This window comes from Necator americanus, chromosome II (assembly GCF_031761385.1).
Source record: "Necator americanus strain Aroian chromosome II, whole genome shotgun sequence".
Classification (NCBI taxonomy): Eukaryota; Metazoa; Nematoda; class Chromadorea; order Rhabditida; family Ancylostomatidae; genus Necator; species Necator americanus.
This window is the reverse complement of record NC_087372.1, coordinates 12066439-12092004: the sequence shown is the minus strand read 5'-3', so window position 1 is coordinate 12092004 and position 25566 is coordinate 12066439. Positions and strand designations below refer to the sequence as shown.

General features: G+C 40.0%; 2 protein-coding genes across 3 annotated transcripts; one reads left to right on the top strand and one right to left on the bottom strand.

Annotated features, from left to right (window-relative positions):
• Positions 1-390: 390 nt before the first annotated feature.
• On the bottom strand, positions 391-723 carry RB195_017603 (uncharacterized protein; the record flags this gene model as incomplete). Its single annotated transcript, XM_064184669.1, has 1 exon — positions 391-723. One exon carries the CDS (start codon positions 721-723, stop codon positions 391-393), a length of 333 nt encoding a protein of 110 aa, XP_064040550.1.
• Positions 724-3619: 2896 nt separating this feature from the next.
• RB195_017602 (uncharacterized protein) lies at positions 3620-24509 on the top strand (the record flags this gene model as incomplete). 2 transcript variants are annotated; one of them, XM_064184668.1, is made up of 21 exons in its annotated part: positions 3620-3708; positions 4103-4222; positions 10996-11130; positions 12347-12515; positions 17174-17254; positions 17310-17432; positions 17486-17594; positions 17663-17835; positions 19268-19411; positions 19591-19727; positions 19799-19922; positions 20287-20355; positions 20516-20736; positions 20794-20992; positions 21049-21141; positions 21220-21331; positions 21400-21548; positions 23438-23584; positions 23639-23865; positions 23926-24071; positions 24343-24509. In XM_064184668.1, 21 exons carry the CDS (start codon positions 3620-3622, stop codon positions 24507-24509), a joined length of 2934 nt encoding a protein of 977 aa, XP_064040548.1. The 2 variants fall into 2 exon arrangements, with proteins under 2 accessions (XP_064040548.1, XP_064040549.1); XM_064184667.1 differs by lacking the exon at positions 3620-3708 and having other exon boundaries at positions 4143-4222.
• Positions 24510-25566: the final 1057 nt, after the last annotated feature.

Genomic DNA, 25566 nt, shown 5'->3' with positions numbered 1-25566 from the left:
TCGTTGGAAATATAAAAATTTTGGAGGCTGCTTTTTCCTTCATTTCCAGCAAGAGTTTAGCTCTGTGCTCGCCCACTTTTTTTCTTTTTTACTACGGTAGGCAGGCTCATCGCACAGCTTTTCCGTTTAAACATTTCTAGTGTTTAGCTATTAATTACTAAACATAAGTGCTTCTACCGTGTCTTCGCATCGAAAAAATGTTCCATTTGCTTATGTAGCGAAGCTGCTGCCCGTAGTTTCAGTTTATGCCTACCAGAGGCGAGGGCTTTAAAAGGAAGTTCTTTCGTTTAGGATTAGCCACACTAGTCCTCTTCTGCTTACAAGTTAGCTTAGCCATTTTCATTTTCCTCGTGCTCGCTGTGAAATTTGCACTGCATTTAGAATTTATTACTAATTCGCAAGAACGATTGTTAGTGGATGTGGGATTCCGGGACAATCGCCTGATGATTTCCCCTCGGCGCTTTGTCTCAGTGCCAAGACGCCGCCAGAGCAGAGTGATGGCCAGTGGACAATGGTGGTGGAGAGTTCGCACCGCTCCACACTCAACTCTACAACGGCATTAAGTGCATGTGCTGCTCGAAATCCGTGAGCACGAGCATGATGTGCTGGTGTCTGCGTTCTCTCATCGATCTTGTGCTGCTCGTCAACTCGCGCTCGTTCAGCTCTCGTCACCTCGTCCATTTCTGCCCTCTTTTCAACGCTGCTTCGTCGTGCGCGAATCATAATCACTTACTTGCCTCCTCATGCGCCGTTAGTCATTCTTTCTTCCTCCGCTCTGTCTTCGCTGAATAGAATTTTTTCTGTCGATTTCCTGCAGCACGGGAACTGCAACATTAGGGGAGGCGGAAATGGCAGCTTGGAGAGCTGCAGTGAGTGGTGTTCGTATACACAACGGCAATTTTTTTCGTGAGAGTTTTTTTTTTGAAAATTTCTAGGATGTTCCGTTAACATCGAGCTGTTATCCAACGGAGAATGGAAGTTGCATTTAGTCTCTTCCGAGTTCTTTATTCAATCCTCTCCAAGTTCTTTTCGCTTGAACTCAATAAGTTCCCCAATAATCTGTTGTTGTTCTTCCCTCCTTTTCTTTTTTTTTTTACGAGACAACGTCTCTGTCTAAAATATTTGCACGGAGAGAAATATTGAAAATTTATGTCTAAAAGCGGAGGAATGTTGGAAGGTTTCTGTGTCGATAAAGTGCACCTACGTTGGATTGCCTAATATTTGAGCACCACGAGTGCGAGAGGGAACACGGGAAACAATAACATGTACTCAGTGGCTGGCGTCAAGGCGGTAGGGAAGGGTAGCTCTAAGTTTCGGATTCGTTCGCTTAATTCGCTAATGTAAGGTGTACTGTATTAATATTTCTGCATTGTTCAATAATTTTCTACACACAGAAGACGGAAAATCACTGACATACACGGAAAATCTTGTGAAAAGCACTTCCGGACAATCCCTCTGCTTATTTTTTTCATAGCGACTTCTCTTTTTTCTCCATCACATCCAAGCATTTGCTGATTTACTGATCTATTCATTTATTTATTTATTCATCTTCAATTTTTCCTTTACAATTTGACTGTACAATACTTGCCTAAAAAAAGAAAAAAAACAACAACAATTCACAAAATTACCGTATGCTTTGATATCATTTTAATTCATAGCATTGATATCCATTCTTTTTTTCTCGAATTAGCATCACTTTGTATTCTGTCACATTCGTATTATTTCTCTAATTCCTTGGTATTCTTTCATTTCTTCTTGTCAAAAACTTTTTGTTTGAAAAAAAAGAATTATAAATAGAAATATAAAGGAGCGAGAGAGAATCACGTACTTGTTTTATCCTCACGTAAACAATTATCAGGCTCCCCATGGCTTTCACGTTATTTCTAGCTCGCTCAAAAAAATTAGATTCGTCTGTTTTGATTCCATTAATGCAGTTCTTGCGCACTTTGTAGACACTCACAGAACATCTGAATCTACTTACGAATCAACGTTATCAACGTTGGTGGGATTTCTGAGGAGTTTTTCCTGCTGAGAATAGAATAGGTGAATAGCAGTAGAAAAAGAAAAAAAGCGAATAGTTGAATAATTTTAATGGTGGCCATCTGCAAAAAATATTGAATATTCAATTGATTTCTTTAGAAAAATATCTTTTTTTTAACCGAAACAATTCAGAAGAATGAAATTTTAGAAGCGAATACTTGAGCACCACTAGGTATGTACATATATGTATGTGAATTTATTTGCTGCTAATAGCGTTTTCCAGATCAAATGCAGCATTCGGGGGAATTTTCTATGCAGAGTCATCTTCAATCACTTTTTTTTCTAATGCTTGCCTTTATCTTTGTTTTTATGAAGTACTCTAATATTAATAAAAATTCACAAGTCTCAAAGCAAGAAATGAACACAAATAGTCACAGCCTAGGAACTGAAGCCGAGGAGTACAGCCTAGATGATGAAGATTCCATTACTCTTACAGAGTTAAGAGCTATCTTGTCATTTTTCTTTTTTTCCTCGTTGTCTTCATTGTTCCTTGCTCGTCTGTCTTTCTGCCTTCACCTTTTTTTTTAAATCTCATCGCTACGCAGTCGCAGTCCACCACGCAGTACTAGTTCCATTCCGTCAAACATAGTGGTGTAAAAGTTGAATCCTTGCGGAAACTGAGTCTACTGATGTTACTGAGCATTCTGATCTCAAATTCCACGCAGAGGATCATTTCCTATTTTTGCTGGCCTCCTCGAAACCTTCATGTTGAAAATTTCTGGTGAAGAGAACCCAACATCCAAAATTTCACTGAATTTTGAAGTGAAACGATTCTGAAAGTTCATGTAGGAATGAGACATGAACAAGGTTTTCATTATCGCAAAAAATTTGTACGAAAACGATTTCTTCATTAGTGCAAATTTAATTGTAACGTTGAAGTACAAAGGATTTTTTGAGTGTCATGCATGTATTTTGTATGAGAGCCGAGCTGAGCGCATTTATTATGAATGTAGATTTATTTCAGATACTTTTTTCTGAAGATTTTACCGCTAGCTTTTTCGTGTAGTGCAGAAAAAGTCGATTCAACTCAGAATTTTGAAGTCTATCTCGAATAGCATATGTTTCCACGACTTGACACTAACGTATTTAAATAGGTCTGAGAACACCAAAGAATCTTCTCCGAGCACATCGAGCATTTGTCATCCCCATCCGTATTATTCGTAGTTTTTTACATCCACAAATTCATCAGAGTTTTTTTTTTCTCTGGGGAAGAAAAGTGAATTTTCATTCACAAAGACGTATGCACGTCTATAAAAAATCCATTTGGATGTGGGGTTTTGTTTTGCTACCAAAACTAATTTCGCCCGTATCGATCTCATTTGCTAGTGCACCTATTTCATTATGAATTCAGCGGTTTACGAAGAGTCATCATTTCTCTCTTCCCATTTCCTTCAAGCATCACTCTTCTTTAAACCAATTTTATCCAAGAAAATTTCGAAATAGCTGTACCTATGCAAAGCACTTATACTTTGAAATGCTTGCCTTTGTTAAATAAATTTCTGGGCTGATTTCCATTAACGCATAAAACTAATCTCTAAATTTCCTAGCACTACACATATCCGTCTGGTCGCAGTGCTTAATGTGTTTAAAGGCAGCATACCGCGAATCTGAGGTGGTGTGGATTTCAGATGGAGTATCCGTATACGGTGTCGCAGGTTACGGAGACGGGTGTGGTTCCGCTCATCTCCCCCTGCATCACTGCAAACAGCTGCCTCCAGAATGCTGTTTTGTACGACGCCATCTATTGCAACGCTCCACCCCTTGCGCCGCCTCCGCCCTGCGATTCGTCAAAAATCAATTCGGACTGCCCCGATAGGCAGAAAGGGACGCTACGCGTGCAAGGATGGCGCGCTGCAATGGAAGGCATCGCGCAAAACAGCATTCAGGGACCGGCTGCTTGCAGTGATTCAGGAAGAGATGAGCGGAACCACCCCGGCCTCCATAATCTACGACCCCATATACGGATACTCCACCTGAAATCCGTACCGCCCCAGATTCGTGCTGTGCTGCCTTTGAGTGGAGGCAATGACCTGGAAGAATTTTTGACTTATTTTTTTTTCAGTATCTTGCATAATGGCAACGTAAAACCGGGTAGTGGTGCGATGGCTCCGATGCCGGACGATGACCTCCTCATCGAGCCTGCCAGTGACGAGGATGTCGTCTACGGTGACTACAATTCCACGTACGTTCAGTTGTTTGCGATTCAGAAATCTCATAATCGCTTGAAACGAGACTATGGTTTAATAACGAGGTGTGCCATTATTTATTTATTGTCAGATGAAAGGTACTGCATTGGACCGTTGCTATAGTTATGGGAATATTTTGAAGATTATTTAAATGAGCAACGTTTCATTCTGCATCAGACTAACCAGAGGGATACAACCATGTGCGTATTTTAGGTAAATAAAACGAATAGTTAACCTCTCAGCAGCTACCGCACCCTTCTTCTGCTACTTATTTCACTTTTTCAAGCGCTAGCCGAGAAACACACATTTTCCGACATTTTCATTTTTCTTCAAATCTAAATTGTTTCGAAAATGGAGGCAGTTAAATTTTTTCCTCCCTCTCTCGGTTGAGAGTTAAATGTGTGTCTAGCAAGCCTTACTACTGGGCTTCGAGAAATATGGATCTTTCGCAGTTTTCATACCGAAGAATCGTGAATCTAAATCCAACGATTCTTCACAGAGGAATTCGTACTGTTTTTCTGCAATTCAGATGACTTCTTATTGCCTACATTGCTAACATTTTAAGGATATTTGCACACATGTCCACATGTACAGTACGTGTGTACAGTAGCCACGGTAATTCTTCGTCAGAATCCGCGTTTTTGTTCCCGTTTTCTGGCAAAGAATTACCGTGGCTACGGTACATACGCTAATAAATAGAGGTCTGAGCATTTCTCTGCTTTAACAATAGAATCAAAGCCAAATATGTGCAACTGAATGCCGAACCGCACCTTCTTTCACCGCTTGTTTCCGCCACCCTCTGTCCGGGTCCCAAATAAGTCACATTTAATTACCTCCGTCATTCCTACGTTCTAACATGCTGCTGCTAACTCGAAGAAAAGGAACTTTAGGAGCATTCTAGCATATTTCTGACTGAAAGTGAAATCATACAACTAAACTCAGAACCAGAAGCACTTTTATACAAACGAAGAACGAGAAAGAATGTAAACGCAGGTATCCTATAAATCCACAAAGGTTAAAAAAATATCCAGCTATTTTTATTCACGTTTGGAACGATGGTGGCCTTAGGGGATAATGGTGTTTGTTCAAAAGGTGGATCATTTCGTCACTTCCTACACGATCCATATCAAAATTAGCTTCCATTGAGGCTTCTCAGTAGGGAAGAGAGGCCAATCCACAAACAAGATTTGTAGTAGTATGTAACTGGAAGAGAAGACAGGAATCCGTGAACAAACAATAAACAAGATGGTGGGTAAGGTGGATAACTTTTGTAGGATCTACAATGTGATCACCTAATTAACTTATCGTTCCCGACGTTCCTATCCAGGATAACTTCCTTGGGATACGATCGATGACCTTCGGGCTCACTCTTGTCATGTAATATCTGCGTATCTGAAGTAGACCTATCGTATTTCTTCTGTACGTGTCAGCTACGCAAGCAACGGAGGTGACGGCGCAGCCACTTTTCCACGGAATTCTCCCAGGATCCGTTAGCAATTCTCGGAGAGTAGACATCAACGGATTGGATCAGCGTTCGGATGTCCCTCAGCCCGGCAAAAGTGGTACTAGTACATGTTCGGTTCCAGCTCTCCGTTGACTGCGCGCTATTTCGCTGACCTCGTCCTCTGACCTTTGTGTCCGGTCGTCGCTTATGACTGTCGATCAGCAGACACTTTGCCACGTTATTATTTTACGATCTCGTATTTGTCATCCGAATCATCCGAGATTCATGTACTTTCAAATGTTTTTGATGCAAAGTGCTAGCAGCTATTTGCATAACTGTTCCTCTATCGAATTGTTTACATTAGAGCCCTGTGTGCAATCGATTATGCTGCACAACTTAAACCTACTCGCATTCTTTCACGGATTTTCATTCGTCCATTTATGCCTCATTAGCATTTTAGTACTTTAGGAGCAGTAGGCCTTCATAGAGAAAGCATCGAAATGAAAAACGAAATGTTCGGCGTTTTCTTTTTTGATTTGGGGATACCCTATCTTATCTACCAGACCTGAAATAATTCTCCAATGACACATTTTATTACTACTGACCTTGTTTTTTAAGGACCCTTAGAATCGTTTATGGTTGAAAGGACACGACTATTGATGCCTTATAACTTCCGTTAGACCTGTAACTTCATCCTTATTACTTGTTGTTTCTAACAGATGCAAAATTCTTCAAAAGCGAAAGGACTGAAGCCGTCTTATTTTAGCAGAGAACACTACATCTCTTAAATATATTGATTTATTTATGCACATTATATTTGTATTTATACCTTTATATATTCCCCTAAGAATAGATGCAGGTCGGTAAAACCGCGGTAAAAAGTGTGAAATTTGGCGAAGAACAAGGAATTTCGCCTATTATTCCAAGTATTTTTTCTATTCTTATTACCTCTATTACTTATTTTTCCTGAATGTTGTAAGCCACAAACGTTTCAAGCCCAATATTATTTATAAAAATATCAAATAGGGCTCAATTATGAACTGTTATATTATAAAATGTCATATTATATTTATACTCCAAAAATTTGTTAGTTGCTAAAATTTGACCTTATCAATCCCAGCCTCATTTCCTTTGGGGCTTGTCTACGTTGTTTTGTGAGGAGAGAATTTGCTGGACGCATAAGTTGCTAAATGTTTTCTCATATGAGTATTAGGTTCTATTTTTTTCTACTGTTATATTTTTTTTTGTTAATAATTGATTGCAGTCAAGCTTTTATCCATTTTCCGTGAGATTTCCGGTGGCTCTTCATCACTTTCACAGCGGTTTTGCAAAAAAAAATGAAATAAAAGAAAGAAAGTGGGCACTGCTGTACGTGTTGGCCGGTATTCATAAAAATGCTTCAGGCATGAGGGGAAATATGAATGAAAGATCGTGCACCCGAGCCTTGAAGCGGTTATGCGAAGATTTTGAAGTCTTCAGTTTTTCTTTCTAAAAGATAAATATAGGTGTACCTAGGAAGTTTCAGTGATTCCCAGAGGTTCCTTGGTAACGAATGAACACCATTTACTAGGATCAAGATAGTGAAAATGTCTTAGCATAACATGAAATTGAAAAAGTTATCCGATTTATTGTTATTTCTAGCCACTTGGCAGTTTGGAAAAACTTATTAAGTCAGCTTTGCGAGAGATGTTCCATAAAAAGAACTTAAAAGTTATTGGTACAGATTTTCACGGCTTAGACATTGACGAATCAATGTTCAATCGTTCGAAAGCAACTCGTTTGCCGCGGCGCAGGAAACCTTCCCTTTTTGACGCTCATCCACATCTTTCCTCTTCTATCCCTCTTTTCCTACAATCATACCCCAATCGAGCTAAACAAAAAATAAAATGTAGAACTAAAAACAAAGTAATGACTTCTTTTCTGAAGTTTTTTTTCCTTCATTCTGTAGTAACTTGCATTCAGAATTGTTTGAACTTTACAAACGCGGGCCTAACCCACACCAGTGATTAGTGGAGGTTAGCTGATGAATCAAGAAAGTGCTGCTATCCTACTGGACAATTCTGGTACCAATTTTTCGATCCCGGAGGGAGTGGAACGTTTGGCTGGCACTGGGGAAGTTTCGAACCATCTATCGATCGTGTAGTCGCAGTGGAATCTCTAACTGGCTGCGCTACACCCACCCTCATATGCTTATTTGTTTCATTTTTTATTAGAGCTCATTTTCTGGTTAGCACCTATCCTCGGTTAGCTACTAGTGGAGGATTATGACCAAGTCAAGATACAGTCTCTTCCTAATCCTTCGGTAACCACTTGTACCTTGGAGACCACAACAAGTAGCTGTAATCAGCCGCAGCCTCCACATCAGAATTAGTTGTCCACAACTCTACAATTATGGGTTTCCATTATATTTGCTCCACTGAAGCCGAGATCCCGAGGCATAGTCATTTTCCCTCTATTTTGACTCCGTGCACAGTACTCTTAATATCAGCTACAAGTTCTCATATCATCCTTAATAAATTATGTATTGTATTGTTCATTTATTCATTTTTTTAAGTTTATTGCGCTGAATGATTGGCGGAAAAGGTGTGGCAAGGACGGATAGAAAACAAATACAGTAAACAGATAATGTAAAGCCAGAAAAAAGACTACAGCGAGCAGGGATCATTTCCGTGTACGAAATTTATTTTGAAGACAGAAATAAATAAATGAGATGAAGTATGTTATATTGTGTATTAGTCAATAATTGATCGGATTACCGTAGATTTATTCGATGAAGTGGTTCCTCGTTAAACACGAGCCAAATCCGACGACGTGGCTGATTGTGTGGCTGAGCTCAGTGGCGCGGAGCCCATCCACTCGCGTGTTTGTCCACCACCGTGTTATCTTCAATAACAATCATCCGCGCTGTCCGACTACCGCATTCATTTAAAATGAGAACTCCAACTCCTGCCCAGCCCCCATAATTTTCCCCGAATACAATTTCAATACGATTACTTTTTATCTTAATTGGATCGCTGTTTCATTGCGTGGATAACATCGCACTCTCTTCTTTTTCTCCCCGATCAGAATCACGCAGAGAATTGGAGTACAACTCCGTCTGCTCAGTTCTTTTCTATTTTCCTTCATTTTCAATTTCTTCTATCGGATTCCAACTAAAAAATCCGACTTCTAATGCTCCAAAAAAGTTAGAAATGTGTGTGTTGTTTCGTTAGCCGGTTCTAATCATTTGTCACGCCATATTCTATGAAAGTTTCTGTACGGGATTTCACAGAATCAGGAAAGTTTCATTCGAAATCTCTCTTAACATTATTAACTAGTAATTTGTAACCGTGTTTTGAACAATAACGATAATCCAAGATATCTCTTAATGTAGAAAAACGAGAACTTATCTGATGGCACTTGTTTTTGTCAGAACTTCTAGTCCTATGAGTCGACTTTTCTGCGCGAGAAAAAAAAAACGTCACGTCTCACGACGGGCGAGAAAAAAGAGCAGAACTGTGGTGGAGTTTCCTAATAACTCTTTTACAAGGAATTTAATGAAAATATTGAAGGATCGTCCGGGATTTCTTCGCACTTCTTTCAAGGATTTTCATCGTTATGATTAGTGTCTTATGGCTGCAGGATCCGTTCTTCATCTTACCTTTTTTCTATCTGCTTCCCACATCTGTCATTTTCCTGTCGCTTTTTTTCATTCTCCTTCAGAAGTTTGGACTGCAAGTTTTCTTTCCTTTGCTCAGAGTGAAAGCCTAATCCTTGTCAATCTTGGTTCTTTGCTGCTCGTTCGTCCTCTCCACCACCACCACCACCACCCATGTGCGCACACCTGCTGGAAGTCAGTTGCTTTGGACGGCCATCAATCCTGGCAGCATTTCGCTACAATTTATTGACTGCCCCTAATTTCCCGTGGCCTTCTATGACCAATTTTTAGCATGTACATCAACTAATTTGAGGAGCTGGTTACACTTTATTGAATTACTGACTCTGACCCATAATTTGGTGTTTTCTTTTGGCCATCTGCTGGGATAGAGCGCTCAGCCCGTATCTCGTAATCTGCGGGTCAAGAGCGCATCAAATGCAGCCAGTCGAGAGGAGATTTACCCAGTTGTTCGCTTTCGTTCTGATTAATATTCGGTTATTCTTCTTATTTTGTTCCGTATTCTGACGGAAATATAATTTTTGACGCTTCAGTATATAGCAGTCGAGGCGCACCATTCTCTACGAAATGCAAATTACGTTTCCGTCGTGGGAGACGGAGTCCTCTAGCCTTAATCAAGCGGTTGAGGATGATGTGGTAGCGGCAAGAGATGCCCATCCATCCTCCGCTTGTCACATTTACTCCTGCGTGCCAATTGTTCTGACATATGCACTCCAATATCGAATCTCCGCCCAATCGCCATTTCTCACTCATTAATGTTTTTCACACCGACCGAATCCAGTTCCCGAAGACATTGATCATAGAGCAACAAGCTTTCGTTTGCGCCTTTGGTCATTCTTTCGGTGCCTGCGTACTCCTCTCGAATCCGAGTCTCACCACCTCTGGCACTGACCCCGTGTGCGCTGTCAATTTGTAGTGAGTACTTCGACGAAGCATTAGCGTGACCGATGTGCTCGTACTGGTGGTTCTAGCACACTAGAACTCATTAGACGATTGGTTAGTCTACTATTTACTATAAATTACAAGTTATTATATAATGTATAACATTACTTTGTAGTATATATTTACTATATTATTATTCTATCGGCTTTACCATTTTTGGTTACTCGCTTTGACATTGAAATGATTCGTTTTCTTTCAGTATTAAAAAATAAATTGAATTAGAACTATTATTAAAAACTATTATTATTTGCTACATTCCCTCACGTTCCATTTTACTACAAACTCATTCTAATTTTTAAGATATTTTATTTTCTTCTTTCCAACCCATTTCGCTTTTCATTTTCCAGATTTTATAATTTCTAAATGTACTGCTTTCCTCTTCAAATCCATTCATAGGTACGAGTCGTATTTGGGATTATCCGACTGCGTTTCTCTTCGAGTCTTGGTTTTTCCTATCAAAACTTGAACTTGAAAACCTTTTTCTAAGTTTTATCCAAAACTTTCCCATTGGCGAGTCCCTTCCCTTTCCCTTTCCCTCTTTCGAGTTTCTTAGCTTTTGAGATGGTTTGTTGAAGGTGGAATACCCTTCTGATAGATCTCCTACTGTACATTCTTACTTTATATTCGACGAAATGGAGAAATCCATCCTTCTTAAGTAACTCCAAGTTATTCTTTAACCTTTATGTGAACTAGGGCATAAAATATGTCGAAATTCCTTCTTCTTTCAGGATGGATGGGGCATCATCCTCCGGTCCACGGCCCTATATTCGCCTCACTTCGCAGCTGAAAAATGCTACACGACCTTCTGGAGGAGAGGTGCGATTCAGATGTGAAGCTATTGGAACGCCACCGCTTTCTTTCACGTAAGTTCTCCACGGCTTCACTTTCTTCTTTAACGTCGTTTATTCATAGTTAAATCAGTGCGGAAAATGCAAGCTGTGCATAATTTCTGACCGTAAATTTGTTTCAAATCTGACAGCAAGTAATCTCCAAAGTAGAACTAGAAATATTACGATGCATTAATAATTTATATTTGTCGTACAGAAAGGGCGGATCCAATTGTGCAGTCGAATCCTATGATTATCATATCAGGATGGGTACTAGCGGTATCCGAATCAGTATGGCTACGTTCCCGATGAACCCTGTAAGAGTTCGATTTTTGAGGGTTTTGAAGTTGTCAGCAAAACAGCACACAAATCCATCGATCCACATCATAAGAAAAACTTAGATGAGTTGTAGCAGTGTTCTTTTTCATGACAATTTCATGATGGTGTGAAGGAAAAAAGCAAAGTCCATGAGGATAAATTTCTGAAGATTACGTAGCGGTGCCAGTGGTGGGTACGCAGGAATTTTCCTGTGGACTCCGTGATAGGTTGGTTCCACCAAAGCTTCGTGAGGGTCGAATAAGATTTCTACTATCTCTCACTGACGGTAACAAATTACATGAAAAATAAATAATAAATAAAAACAGTAACAGTAACATTCATCCCGAATATGCGTAGTTATTGTCCGAGGACCTGAAGACGCTGCAGAGAGGACCACAGAGCTCAATGGAACTAGTTCCGTATCGCTTCCTGGATCGGAACTTTCGAGCTACTGCTTCAGCTTCCTTTAGCGCATTTATCCACCTAGACGGTTACTGTGCCGAAATGACGGCGAATATTTGTTATTCCTAGTGAGTACCGTTTCCATGATCTAGAAGAGAAGCCATACACGACCACTTCTCCATAAAGTTCCATTTCCATAAAACCATGGTAGATGTCCTCGAATTCAACAAAGCTTTTCGGTACAGCGGCGCACGGTGCAGGCCCAGAACGGTCTCTATTAACGTCTCCATTCACAGCCATAACATCCAATACCTCTCTATTCTTCTGCATTCAAATTCGTATGCAAAGTAAGCGATAAAATGCCCCGTTCACCATATTGGGAATGAGGTCATTTCGGCTTTATTCACCACACCAAAGGCGTCCTTGATGCGATAAAAGACAAAAAAATTAGCACTTATTCGTTCACAAATTCTTTTCATCATCCTTTTTACTTTATTAGTGACAATTCTAATATATCTCTGATATTCTTTAGGTGGTTAAAAAACCATGCACCTATAGAGAAATCACGGCGAGTAAAAGTACGGAATCGTGAGAATTCGTCTCGACTGGTGATCACCGAGTTGGACGTGCTGGATTCCGGCTACTATCAATGCATTGCGTCAAATTCCGCAGCTTCAGTCAACACTACCAGCGTTCTTCGAGTGAGTTCAGTTCTTGGCTTTCGCCTTCGTCGCCTCCTATTGTACATCAACTCTAAGTATTCGCTTCTCGCTACCTGCAGTCAATTCTAACTGGCTAGGTCGAAATTTCGCTTTTTTTTTCCTATTTAGTATATTTTCTACTCTAACCATGGCTCGGTAGTCGTAGTCGTTTGTCCAGAATTGCGTAATGTGCCATCGTGTCCTCTCATCGTGTCGTTCTATGCATGACTCATCCGCTGCCTCATTATCCATTTCCTCTGGCAGCGTCCGGACACGCTTTTCATTCACTTTGCGGTCGTCGGTCCGATTCTGGCACTCGGTCCATGTAGTGTCTCCACCCTCCGAAGCGAGAACAGAGATACGCCCATCTCCGAAATTTACACTCCACTGTATCTGCCGCACCGCTTTGCTCTTCTTATCTTGGTGCAAAAGACCATACGAAAAGAGCCATAGGTTTTTTTTCCGCATAGGAACTGACACGAGAAGATTGCTCAGCGCCTAAATGACCGCCAGGCAAGCGACAAAGGTGATTTATCATAGTTGGCGCGCTCCGACCCGCCCTCAGTCTCAGATCAGCAGATAGCAGTCTCCCCTCAACAAACGTGCCCCGCATTCGCTATGCTGTTTCAATTTCAGTCACGAAACTACTCGTTTCTACTCTCTTATCAGAAATTTGGTTTTCGTTGAATTTGAAGTATTTGAAAAGTTTTTGGAATTTGATGTTACATCCTAGCCGTCCTTTCCCCATCGTATTCTTCTCTGGATCGTATAGTTGGAGCTTGAGACTGCAGCATTCAATGCTAAAAGTCTGCAAGTCTGCCAATGTGTGTGTGTGTGGAATATTCATGAATCCTTTCGAGTAGAATCATCGAGACCCAGATCTGTTCTTCGAATGCTAATCTGAAACCTTCGCGTCTCTTAGTATCACTGTAGTTTTTTTTTTCTAGGATCTAAACTCGCTAAAACTTTTCCATAGCTTGGCACTCATCAGGTGACAAGAGTGCAGTTTAGTGAAAAAAGGAATTATGAGAAAAAAGAGGACAGGATCATTTTTTTTTTGTCGGTAGTGTTCTTGCTATTTCTTCCAGAGGAACCATATTTGAGTCTGAGTGATGAAAAAAGTAAAATGAGAAAAATCTAAACCTTCTTTCCAATCCTTAATTGTCCTTCTGCCTATTTTCAACCGTACAACATTCAACGAACATCACGATTAAGCGTCTTTATGGTTTTATCTCCGCGTCGGGTCCTGGAAACCTTTCGTTCGCTGCTTGATATATTCGCATATAACCCTTATCACAGCTGCTACTGTTCGTCCAATTTTATTTTATTTATGTACTTATCCACAACGTGTTCACTCTCATAGTACTGTATCCTTTCGATGAATCCAGACATGGTTCGATTCGGTTTGCTTTTATTGGGTTGCTTGATGCGTTTTACAAGGGGTCATCTTCGTCCTAGGCCACCCCATCTGGGACTGCTGGCTATTGCTCGTCGTACACTCCTGGATCCGTCGTCATTTGACTAATTGTTTCTCGAAGCGCTCTCGATTCGCACCTATTTCTTTCTACTCTGCTCTTTCTGCTCTCTCTTCATAACGAAATTTTGGTTAATTTTCTGGAAGCAACTATTTAGAAGTTAGTTTTCCAGGAAGGAAAAAAAAACATTCTAAGCATTCTCTGAGTCCGATTCTTTGCCTTCAGTTTTCTCTCAGGTTTTCTCTCCTTTTTGTTGCAGCTATGCGAAATTGGTAATATTTCCACTCTCTTCATCTGCCTAATCCTTTTCCAAGTTTTCGTCCTCTCTTAACCTTCAGAAAAAAAAACTCGTAGGGGGATCGTTAGCGTCATCGAAGTGATGTCGTAGCGTACGTCCATAGCTTACGTACTACATGTTAGACTGTAGTTCATAGAACCACTACCAGCTAAAAACCACTACCTAAATATCGTATCCCACAAAATTTAAATATCACTGGGGACATCGCGAAGAGTTTTTCTTAGCGCTGGACCACCATCAGCGACGTAAAGAAGATGCGACATTCATCGATCAATGAACGGACGGACGGACGGACGGACGGACGGACACTCACGTGGACTGCGCGAGTGGTACTGCGTCGCTACAGTGTTTCTACCATCTGTGTGGAGTTTTTCGTTCGAATCCGTGGAGCATCGATGTTCTTTCGAACCAGTTAAAAAAATCGGCTCATTGTTTTTTCATACCAAAAGTATGTCCGCTCTACTCCCGGAAGAATCTAGTTCGAAGATAGGTTGACCATAACCATAACTGTATTCCTGACCTAGTCGTGGAAAGTTCCTGTTAGTGATCTTTTGAACGTGACAAATTCCCTCTTTGTGATTCTCACCCCTTCGATATTCTGTAGCCGTCGAGTCGCTTCTTCTTCTCTCGCTTGCGCCCATACGGTTCGTAGGTGCGGATGGGGTCATCAGCAGATGGTTGCCTGCTGTTCGCGTCTCTCATCCATCCACTCGTCCCTCTCGATCTCATTCATCTTCCAACCTACTCCTTGGCTCACCCAATCCTCATTTGTATGCTATCATGTGCTCGGATTTATGAATTGCGTCGTCTTTCAAATTCAAATTTATTGCACCCGCTTTTCTCTTTTGTGCTGATGTTCTGCGCCACCGACTCTGTTTTTTGACTACTTTGTTTATTTCAGCTTGGGTTAAGCTCACTTACCTAACTAATCACAATCTTATATTAGTAATAGGACGTACTACTAGTATCATCACGTAAAATTTTAATACATATTGCTTGTGTACTGCTAATAAAAGCCAAATTTTCGATCTCGACTTGAAAAATGGAAATTGATTTTCATCCAGTATTTGCATTAAACACCACCTTTATTTCGTAAAGCTGGTATCGGAAATTTTTAACTCGAGATGACAGTTGGAAATGAGAGTGATCACATCACTTACTGAGAGTGGAAAATGTTAAAGTTATTTTGTTTTAATTTAAAGATGAAGCGACATCACATTCCACTATACCGACACACTTTTTTTGCTACGAATTCATTGAAAATTCAATTCTTCAAATTCATTCTTTCTAAAAGGCGCCACAATACCCTCTCGTTTAAATCTTTTGCGTAGTTTACTCTTGTTTATTAATACTTCACTCTTCGATATATATGCATATATAAAGCTAATTATATGTTGTTTGAAAGTATCTACTTATGTGGGGTACGAAATAATCGAATTCTGGAGTTTTTTATCCTGTGTTTTCCAGAAAAAGAAAATCTGTGATTAGTAGAATTTTAATAGTAGCAAGACTTAATAGTAATGCGGTTTTTTGTTAGTGTTGTAGGCAAAATTATTTACTTCTCTGTGAAGCTATAGCGATGATTCATCCGTTTCTCATCGTTGCCGATGGATGCTACTTCTTTCCTGGGAATGGCCGTATGCAAATCAATCATAGAGGAGGGTCTTTGGTGCACGCCACTGAATCGCAACGTCACATTTGGTCCCTTTGTGCGTACCCCCTACAAACTGTATTCGTAATATTTCAGCGGTTTTTTCACGGTTCTACTTCTTTCCAGGATAACTTGAACGGATCTGAATTTTTCTGATCGCATTTTCTGATCGCAATTTTCTTCTTCTTCAAGGATACTGCTGAAAATCACGTAGAAGTAGAAGGAACAGCTGTTATCATGAAACAATTCTTCGATAGCGCTTGTAGTAATTTTCGTGGACCTATTTTTGCTATCTGAATCCATTGACGACAGCGCTTTTTTGCGTATCTGGAGCCAATCGACTTTTACGAACAATATTTGAATAAGGAAGTAGCGATAAAAAGTAATGATGAGTCCATTAAGTACAAAAAACTTCAAGAAATTAGGAAAACACGAAAAACAGCCGTTGAAAGTTGTGCGACACGGTGGTCGGAGCCACGTTGTCGTCCAAGGATTATTGTCCCCAGCTGAGTAAGCATCATGATAACCCACATTTTTTTTTCATATGGAGCAATATTTACCAAATATTTCTAATGTAGGTTTTCATATCTCGGGAAAGCATAACTAGATCTACTTTTTCCTCTAGGAAAAAAAAACAGAATAGAATAACGATTAAAAAATCCTGCAGCCACCCAACGATTCACAAACTACACCGTTTGATAAGAAAACATTTGCGGCCAATATTAGTCAATAATACCAATTTATTATAGTTATTATTGATTGTTATTATTGATCTACTATTATTACTATAAATAGACACAAATCCAAGTTATTGGATGTATTTATTTATACTGAACATACTGAACTCGTCGAATTCTAGGATATTGTGTTTTCAAGAAAAAAAGACGTTGTCTTCGTGCTGAACTTTGTCTCATTTCTTGCCGTTGTTAGTGTAATTATTACCCGATTTCTGGAAAAGTCGGTAGACTGCTTTTCCTCTTTTTTTTTTCTTACAACCCAATGAGTGGAAAATACCTAGGATTTTTTTCTTAAATTTCATGGGAAATTGGAGAAAGTGTTGCTAATTGTGTACGCTGCTTTTCTGTTGACATTTTCCTTCTCGTCATGACCACAACGATTTCCTAAGAAGTTGACTCAAGTTCTTCATACTCACGGTTACCTCCTTTTTGTTTTGTGACACATGACTGCTTTTCAAATTTAGGGATTTTTTTCCTACTCATCGAGAGTATTTCAGGTGAACAATGTGCCTGACTCTGCCGTAAAGGCGCGAAAGGGAGGTAAACCACATTCGTTGGACGAGTACGAAGATTACGAAGTATGTAGCTAACTTATTCCGATCTTTCGTGCGGATCCCCACTTACGTATTCCAGCTGATGGATAGAGGACGTTTGCCGGACGAGGAAGATGCGGATCTATTCCGCGTACCAGACAATGCAGCAGGTCCTGGATACATGCCATCTGGATCGACAGATAGATGGTTAGATGGCACGAAGGTAACCAAACTGACCATGTTTACAGTAACACATGATATTCTTATTCGTTGCAGTATCGTGTTGGAGACTGTATACCGTATCGTGGGGAGGCATGTAGACAGTTCCTTAGCGGTCGAAGTGTGATGATGACCAGTGAGAGTCGTGAGGACATGTATGATATAGGTTGGTGTTTAAGATGTGAATTGTACGAGGTTTATTAATTGGGACATTTTTTAATTTTCTCTTTTTAGATCGTAACCTTCGAGCAGCCATGATGTTCATCAACGGCGCACCGACGATCTCACAACAGTGCAGACAGATCTCGACAAATGTCGCCTGCTTTCATATGTACAAAGTGTGCGATCCAAGATCCGATGGGAAAAGAACGCTTTCCATTTGCAAGAAAGATTGTGAACAGATAGAGGTGAACATAAGTTTGCTCATATCGATGTAAAATAATTTAAATGAAGAGAAACCAAGGATTCTTTCCACGACATCACAAAACTTCGATAACAAACCTCGAGATCAAAATGTGAATTGTATAAAATTTATTAATTGAACATTGGAAATTGCTCTCAGTTTTGGAGCACATCAAATTTTCCGGGTGTCTTCAAATTTTTCAACAGAAACGGAAAGGGGGAGCGACTGGAGTTTAACGCTCGTAAAAGTAAATTGGAGATAAGATAATCGTGTGAAAAAACGTTGTGGAAAACGGTAACAAATGAGTTGGAACATTTGGAGATTCTTCTAGGTACAATGAAACTCGTTTATTCGGATGTATAAAAAATTTAGAAAAAAAAAACTAAAGATTTATGATCTTGAAATTATTTGCATTTGGTTTTTTTTTGGTTTGGCTAGAGATAAGTATGGCCACTTGTTATCCGGTCATAAAGTCCGAGAGAGTATCGAAATTGAAAAAAAAACCGCGAATTACTAATATTTGATGTTAAAAAAGTGTTTCAATCTGCTCTGATTCACTTTGAGTGCACTACATTCGAATCTGTGAAAAATTCACCGATGTCGGCGCTTCTTTTTGTCATTTAATTGATGGGCCATAACACTTTTTTTTTCGGCGACCAATTGTTACGAGAGAAAATTAATGACATATTCATCTCTTCTTTGTACTACTCAGATCCCCTTGAGATCTGTTGATCTGCTCTGTATGATCTATATTTGATTTTTGCTTCGTTGGTTGATCTTCAAACCATTTCTGATCCTTCTCGATCGCATTCCTTCGCAAGTTTAGGAGAAAATTCAGTTTTCGTAACAAACTATGCTTTTATCAAATTTTGTTAATCTTTCTGAATACAGAAATTCGCTGTGAAATTCGGTGAATTCGTTCAAATGATCGACATGAGGATTCTTTTGACAAAAATTAAATTTTAGAAATATCCTTAGCTACTTCTTATATTGGGTAACTCTGCAATTTTCTATTTGTTTTCTGCTTTTCGTTTACAAGTAACGTTTTGACAGCTATTCTTCTCCAATGTAAAAGAAGAACGCTGATCAGTAACCATTGAGTAAATCGACTCATAGCAGATCAAAAATAGATCAAAGTTTGTCGTTAACACCAGAATTTCCTTCAATATTGATAACAGTTGAGAATATAATTAAATCTTGGAAGAAATTCGTGCGGAATTTTGATGAACGGCCTGATTTATCCTATAAATGAATACCCTTTGTTTTTTGTTTCCTTTCTGTGAAGATTCCAAGAGGAATGTGCGTTTCAAGACGGTGTACATTCTTTTTTCACGTGGCACGTGACTGTATCCTCGACACGTGCTGTCCTCTTGGCACTAACTCTTTTCTCTTCTTCATCTTTATTTTTTATTTTCTATCATTCTGATCTCTTTCAGAATCGTCTCTGTCCTTCCGAATTAGCGTTGGCTGCTCAACACGAACTTGTTGGTGACGGTCCAAAAGCTTTGTTCCCGAAGTGTTCAGCGCTTTCCTCGCCATCGAACAATTGCATCGCCGTGCTGGATTCACCAGCTGTTCTTGTACGTTTTTCTGCATCGCTCAATACATTTGAAACTGTTCAATTAAATTGTGAAAAATTGAATCGTGAATTGGAATTGTGGAATCATTGTTTGATGCTTTTAGTATTAACTATTAATTTATTCTACTATTTAGTTTTTTCCCCACCCGCTTATCACATATACCATCGTAACCTCTTCAGATGCCAGTTGAAACGGACATTCCTCGCAATCATCTTACTCACTTCTGCTATGTTGACAGCGGAAAACACTACGAAGGTAGCGCTTCTACCACGGTAACCGGGAAGACCTGCATGAACTGGAATGATGCACCATCGAGGTACATACCTTTCAACCGTTCCGTTATAGCACCATTCTATACTTTTTTTATTTATTATAACTTTCTTTTAGGGATTACAACGTCAACAGATATCCAGAATTGCGCTATGGAAAGAATTATTGCCGAAATCCTGGAGGCAAAAAGACGAAACCATGGTGTTTCTCACAGCCGATGGGACAGGAGGAATACTGTGATGTGAGAATTTGGTTTCATATTATCGTTACATGAAGGATCTGTAGGAATAATTATGCTCATTTATGATTTTTTGTTCAATTGCTGAAGTCTGAAACTCACATCACTTAAGAAGCAAACCTAAAGGTTGCAATAATTTTTGATGATTTACCTATTTTCCCTTCTTATCAAAGATGCCTACACGAAGTTTTTTTTTCTCGAAGAATTGTTAGAATTTTTTTTTGGCTGAAAAAGCCACTCATATGCACAGATTATGTCTCCTTTTTTTGTTGTTGAAAAAATGGCTAATTTTCCATGTTTAATTAAATAGCCAAAAGAGAAAATATTTCTTTTTTTCTCGTTTGTTCTTACTCTATTCTAATTGCAGATTCCACAATGTTCAAGAGATTTATTTCCACACCTTGGGGAAGGAGTTGGTAACACAGAGAATAATAATGTGAGTTGTTCTGAAATTTTCGATTGAATTACCTAATAAACAAATAATAAAAAAAGGATAAAATGATGAACAAAAATAGTAAAATAAATAATAAATAATAGTAGAATACAAAACCTTTTTTTTTCTATTTTTTACAATTTCCTATTACTGCATATCCTAGGCTGGATTAGGCGAGTCGATGACGTCGATGTGGGAGAATCTGGCTCCTCATTGGCAGCTGGCCGTTGTCGGAGGCGGTGTTCTCACGCTGCTGCTGCTTCTGCTGTTGTTCTGCTGTGTTTGCTGTTGTAGAACCCGAAAAAAGTCCTCGAAAAGTCGAGCTGGAGCAACTGCGACTCATTCTCTTTTGCCCACAACGAACCCTCCATCCGTTGTGAACAGGTAGGTAACTGAGGGAACTATCAGAGCGAGTCACAGCATCTTAATCGTACTATTCAGTGCGGCAAACTCTGCGTATTATCAACGGAAGTTGAACGGCACCTCAACTCCTATTGTGAATCGCGCCGGAATAGGTAACGGACCCATGGAAATGGCATCGCTTCTTCCCGCTCATGCTATGCCACCAACATACGGTGATACTTTTCCCGTACCAGCAGAAGAAGAACCATACCATATCCTTGAGATCCCCTCGAATCAGGTACGCTCAACGCTGCGGTGTGGAACCATCAAAAATAATAGCTGAATGACTTTCAGATCAAATTTGGAGATCTTTTGGGTGAGGGTCAGTTTGGCGTTGTGTACAAAGGGTTCTGGTCGGCGGGACTGATCAGCGGCGACCCATTACAGGTAAGCTTGTAAAAATCAATATGTCTCTTGATTTCTGATTCTGAGAAGTTGTTCACTTCTGTAACCTTCTAGTTGCAGGTGGCCATAAAATCAGTGAGACCCGATGCAACGAATGCTGACCGTGCGAGTCTTGAGGAAGAAATCAGAACAGTAGCATCGTTTGATCATCCTCACGTGGTCAGACTGCTAGGTAAATTTCAGTTAAGAAGGTTACTTTCCAAAAAAAAAACAATTGTCAGAGGCTATACTTCCGTTAAGGTGTCTCCTACCTCAGCGGACGTCTGTCAGCTGTATTCGAGTACATGGTGAATGGTGATCTGCATGAGTTCCTTCGAATACGTGCACCTTCGCATCCGGATCACAATCCTGCCGATGACAGCACCGACTTCATGAGTATAGCAACTCAGGTAGGTGTTAATGTGATGGATGAGTTCATAAATCCTTTCCATCATAATATGGAGATTCTTTACTGCATGATCGTTGTCCTCAAAAGAAGTTTCTGGAAAATAATAGGGTGGCAACTAATTTCTGTTACACCTTAGAGAAGTAATCTAGTCTATTACTCTAGGAATTCTATTTCTCTAGGAATTTATTTAGTTGACCTCTTGGCCCAATACTATAGATTATTGGTCTTTCCTATGTACTCCATGTTCCATCACTAACTTTCCGCTTTGATGGATACTTCTGGCGTGTTCTTCCATTTTCTCGCGAAAAGAGTCCCCTTGACCGGAGTCCAGGAAGATCATGTTGTGTTGCTGGTGGAATTTCAAGGAAGTCATTCATTGGGAGCTTTTGCTTTTGCCACCTGCTTCTACCATCAATGCTGAAAAGTACTACGAGCAGCTGGACCAGGTGCCTGCAAAGCTCAGAGGGAAGACGGAGGAAAGTTTTTTTTTCACAGGTTTTCGGATGAAACTGCGCAGTCTTGACTGGACCATCTTTTTCCATCCGCCAAACAATCCGCATATTACATCGTCCGGCTACCACTTGTTTCTATCCCTGGCTCCATCACCTGGAAGAAAGCCATTTCGTTGATAAGGTGCTCAAAGCAGACCTTTAGTCATACTTTGTTCATAAGACCCGGGACCTCTACGAAGATGAAATCTACACACTTTTTGGCAGTTGGCAACATGTTCTCGATACCGAAGGATGAGAAGTTAGTGATTAAAAATTTAATGTGTGAGAATAAACAGTTTGCAAAGGAAATGTTGCAAATGTAACAGAAATAAGTTGCCACCCTACATTGGTTTATGGACCTGCTTGCGCCCACGAACATATCAACGTCCACGAGTGTCTTATACGCCAATATTCGGTCTCTTTCTCCTCTTTCGGAATTCACTGATTTTTCTTTGTTCTTCCCTCCTTAATTGAACGAAGAGCAGTTGGACAGAATCTAATTTGCTGCAACACTGCAGGAATATCTTGTGACAACAGTTTAGGAATTATAAGATAAGCTCTTCGAAAAATGTTGCTGGATTACGGTTCTTCTTTTCCGGCATCTATTAATGCGTTCGCTTTGCACCGTGTCTGTCTAAACTGTTGGAGATGAATGTTGGAAATAATGAAGGTCAGAAAAAGTAAAAGTAAGACCCATTGGCTAACCTCTTAAAGGCATCACCCCACGAATCTGAGGTTGTACGGATTTCAGGTGGAATATTCGTATACGGCATAATAGATTATGGAGAGGGGGCGGGGGTGATTCCGTCCATTTTTCCTAATTGCCGCAAAAAACGGGCTGGAAGATGCGGTGCGTGTTGGTGCGCTCCGATCGAGGTGCGTGCACAAGGCTGGCGCGCCGGAACGCTCGAACCCATATTTTCCGGACTATTTTTTACGGCAATTAGGAAGAAATGGACGGAATCACACATTCTCCTTAATCTACGATCCCGTACACGAATACTCCACCCGAAATTCGTACCACCTCAGATTCGTGGGGTGATGCCTTTAAGTGGCGTACTCCATGATATATATATATATACTATGTGCTTATGGTATATATATATATATATATATATATATATATATATATATATATATATATATATATATATATATATATAAGCGACATAAGACGCTAGGCGTTAGACGGGTTAATAAGCGCTTAAAATTCTCATGTCCTTTTGTTGAATCTCCTACAAATTAAGCTGGACAGTCGCGAAATTTTAGCGACAAGGGTTTAATAGTCCAGGGTTGTTTTGGAGAAAATTTCGCAGTTCCTTTATCATTTTTTGATTATTTCACACTTTTTTATCCCTTATTTTCACTCATTCGTTTAGCTCTGAAGCTCATGTTACAGATTGCTTATGGTATGGAGTATCTTGCTTCCATGTCGTTCGTTCATCGCGATCTGGCTTCGAGGAATTGCCTTGTCGGAGATCAAAGAATAATTAAGATCGCTGACTTTGGACTTATGCGAACTTGCTACGACGGCGACTATTACAAGGTAGAAGGGGCTTTTGTGAGAGTTTATGGAGTTCTCGAAGCGGAGACTTTACAGATGGTGCATCGTACATGGATGCCAGTGCGATGGATGGCAAAAGAGGCGCTCGAACAAGGTCGATTCAGCGAAGCATCGGATGTATGGTCGTTTGGCGTGACACTTTGGGAGATCTGGAGCTACGGTCGTCAGCCGTACGGCTCTGCATCGAATCAGACCGTTATCGAACTCATCGCTAACCGACATCTACTAGAGTGCCCAGCGAACTGTCCCACCAACATTTATGGGTACGTCAGAAGAGTTAGTTGTCCCAGCGTCGAAAGCTCAACGTAAAAATTCTGTTCTAGGTTGATGATCGAGTGTTGGAATGCGAATCCGGAGCGTCGTCCATCTTTCTCGGAGATTCACAGCCGTTTGCAGTCTTGGTCCGTTGTCAGTCCAGCTCACTCCATCTTACAGCACAACCAACGGACGAGTGCTAGCTCCCAAAGTGGTATGTGATCGTGTTTTCCTTAAAAAATCCTTCACTGCCAGAAATTTGTTGGTGCGATGGCTTTTCCTTTATACTAAAACAATATCTGTGTTCTGCTTCTCGGATAACGATTCCATGAAGAAGGAATAGAAATAAATAGGGAAATAAAATAAGAGTTATCTGCAAACACATACTTGAATTTATATGATTAATGTTTTGTATATTTTACACACCTCTATGGCGTATGTTCATCGTTTCTTCCAGCAGGTAATTTTTAGCCTAGTATTTCCAGGGTCTTCTGGAGCAGGAGGACGAGGGCAATCAAACAGGGTGTCGTCGCTTACTCGCACTGCTCCGTACCAACAGCAAGCGGTACGACAACGAAGAACGGAGGATGCGAGTCCGTTGATGAGGAGGGACGCGAACTACGCGTACTCCGATGATGGCGACTCCGACTAGTCGGCGTTTAGTTCAAAAATTGTGCGTGTGTGTGCATAATTGATGTATGAGAGGAGGGAATTGTCGGCTAAATACATGAGTATCCAGGAAATCTCAAAATTTTCGTTCGCCATTACCTTCTCTCTCTCTCCTCGTGCGGGCAATCTCATCTATTGAATTCGATACCACAGGGTTTCCTTTGCATTGACCTCTTTCAACACTTGTACATTGTTACCTTGTTAATTATTCTTTCGATTGTTTTAGTCCTTAAAAGAGCTTCCTCCCCTATGTACTTTGTCATAGACGGTTGTATTTTGATTGGCGACTACTCCTTTTTCGATGAGGAGCGTTGAGCGTAATGTTGTTTCTAATAATGTATGATGAGATATCCATTAAGTTCTATGTTGACCCAATTCTCCATATTTCTTTCATTAGGAGTTCATTTTGAATCGAATACTGCTATATCCGTAATGCAGGGTTAACTTGATGAGCTATGTTCATATTTGGCAATTGCTGTATTTCACTGTGATCTGTCGCTTTTCAAGTGGATTTCTAAGTTAAAACTAATGAAATGGTCATTTATGTATTCGTACTCGTTGTTCGCGCTGCAATTTCAGTAGCACGTGCACAAATGGAAATTTCCATCTTCGTGATGGATCAATGCAATCTCAAAACTTATGCGTTCAGTAGGAAAAATTTTGGGGGTGAAATCCGGGATTGTGCCCTAATTTTCCGTCCAGACCACCACCAAGAGAAAAACGCGACAATTGGGATTCGTGGACAAGATTACTAGCTATTAACGCTCAAAACCATTGGTAATCGCTATCAGTCGTACCTCTAACTAGGACAGAAAAATAGAACATTATAAATTTTAAAATTCAAAAAGTATATTGTAAAAAAACAATGGAACAACTGCAGGAGAAATTCAACTGTGAATGATATTTTTTGAAGAAATCAGAAAGAAGAGCGGAAGAATAGCGAAATTTCGAACATAAGCTCCATAGGTGGCTAACTTGAGAGTTCTTCTAAGAATTTCCACAAGAATTCCAACCGAGAAAATTCCTTTAAAACATTTTCT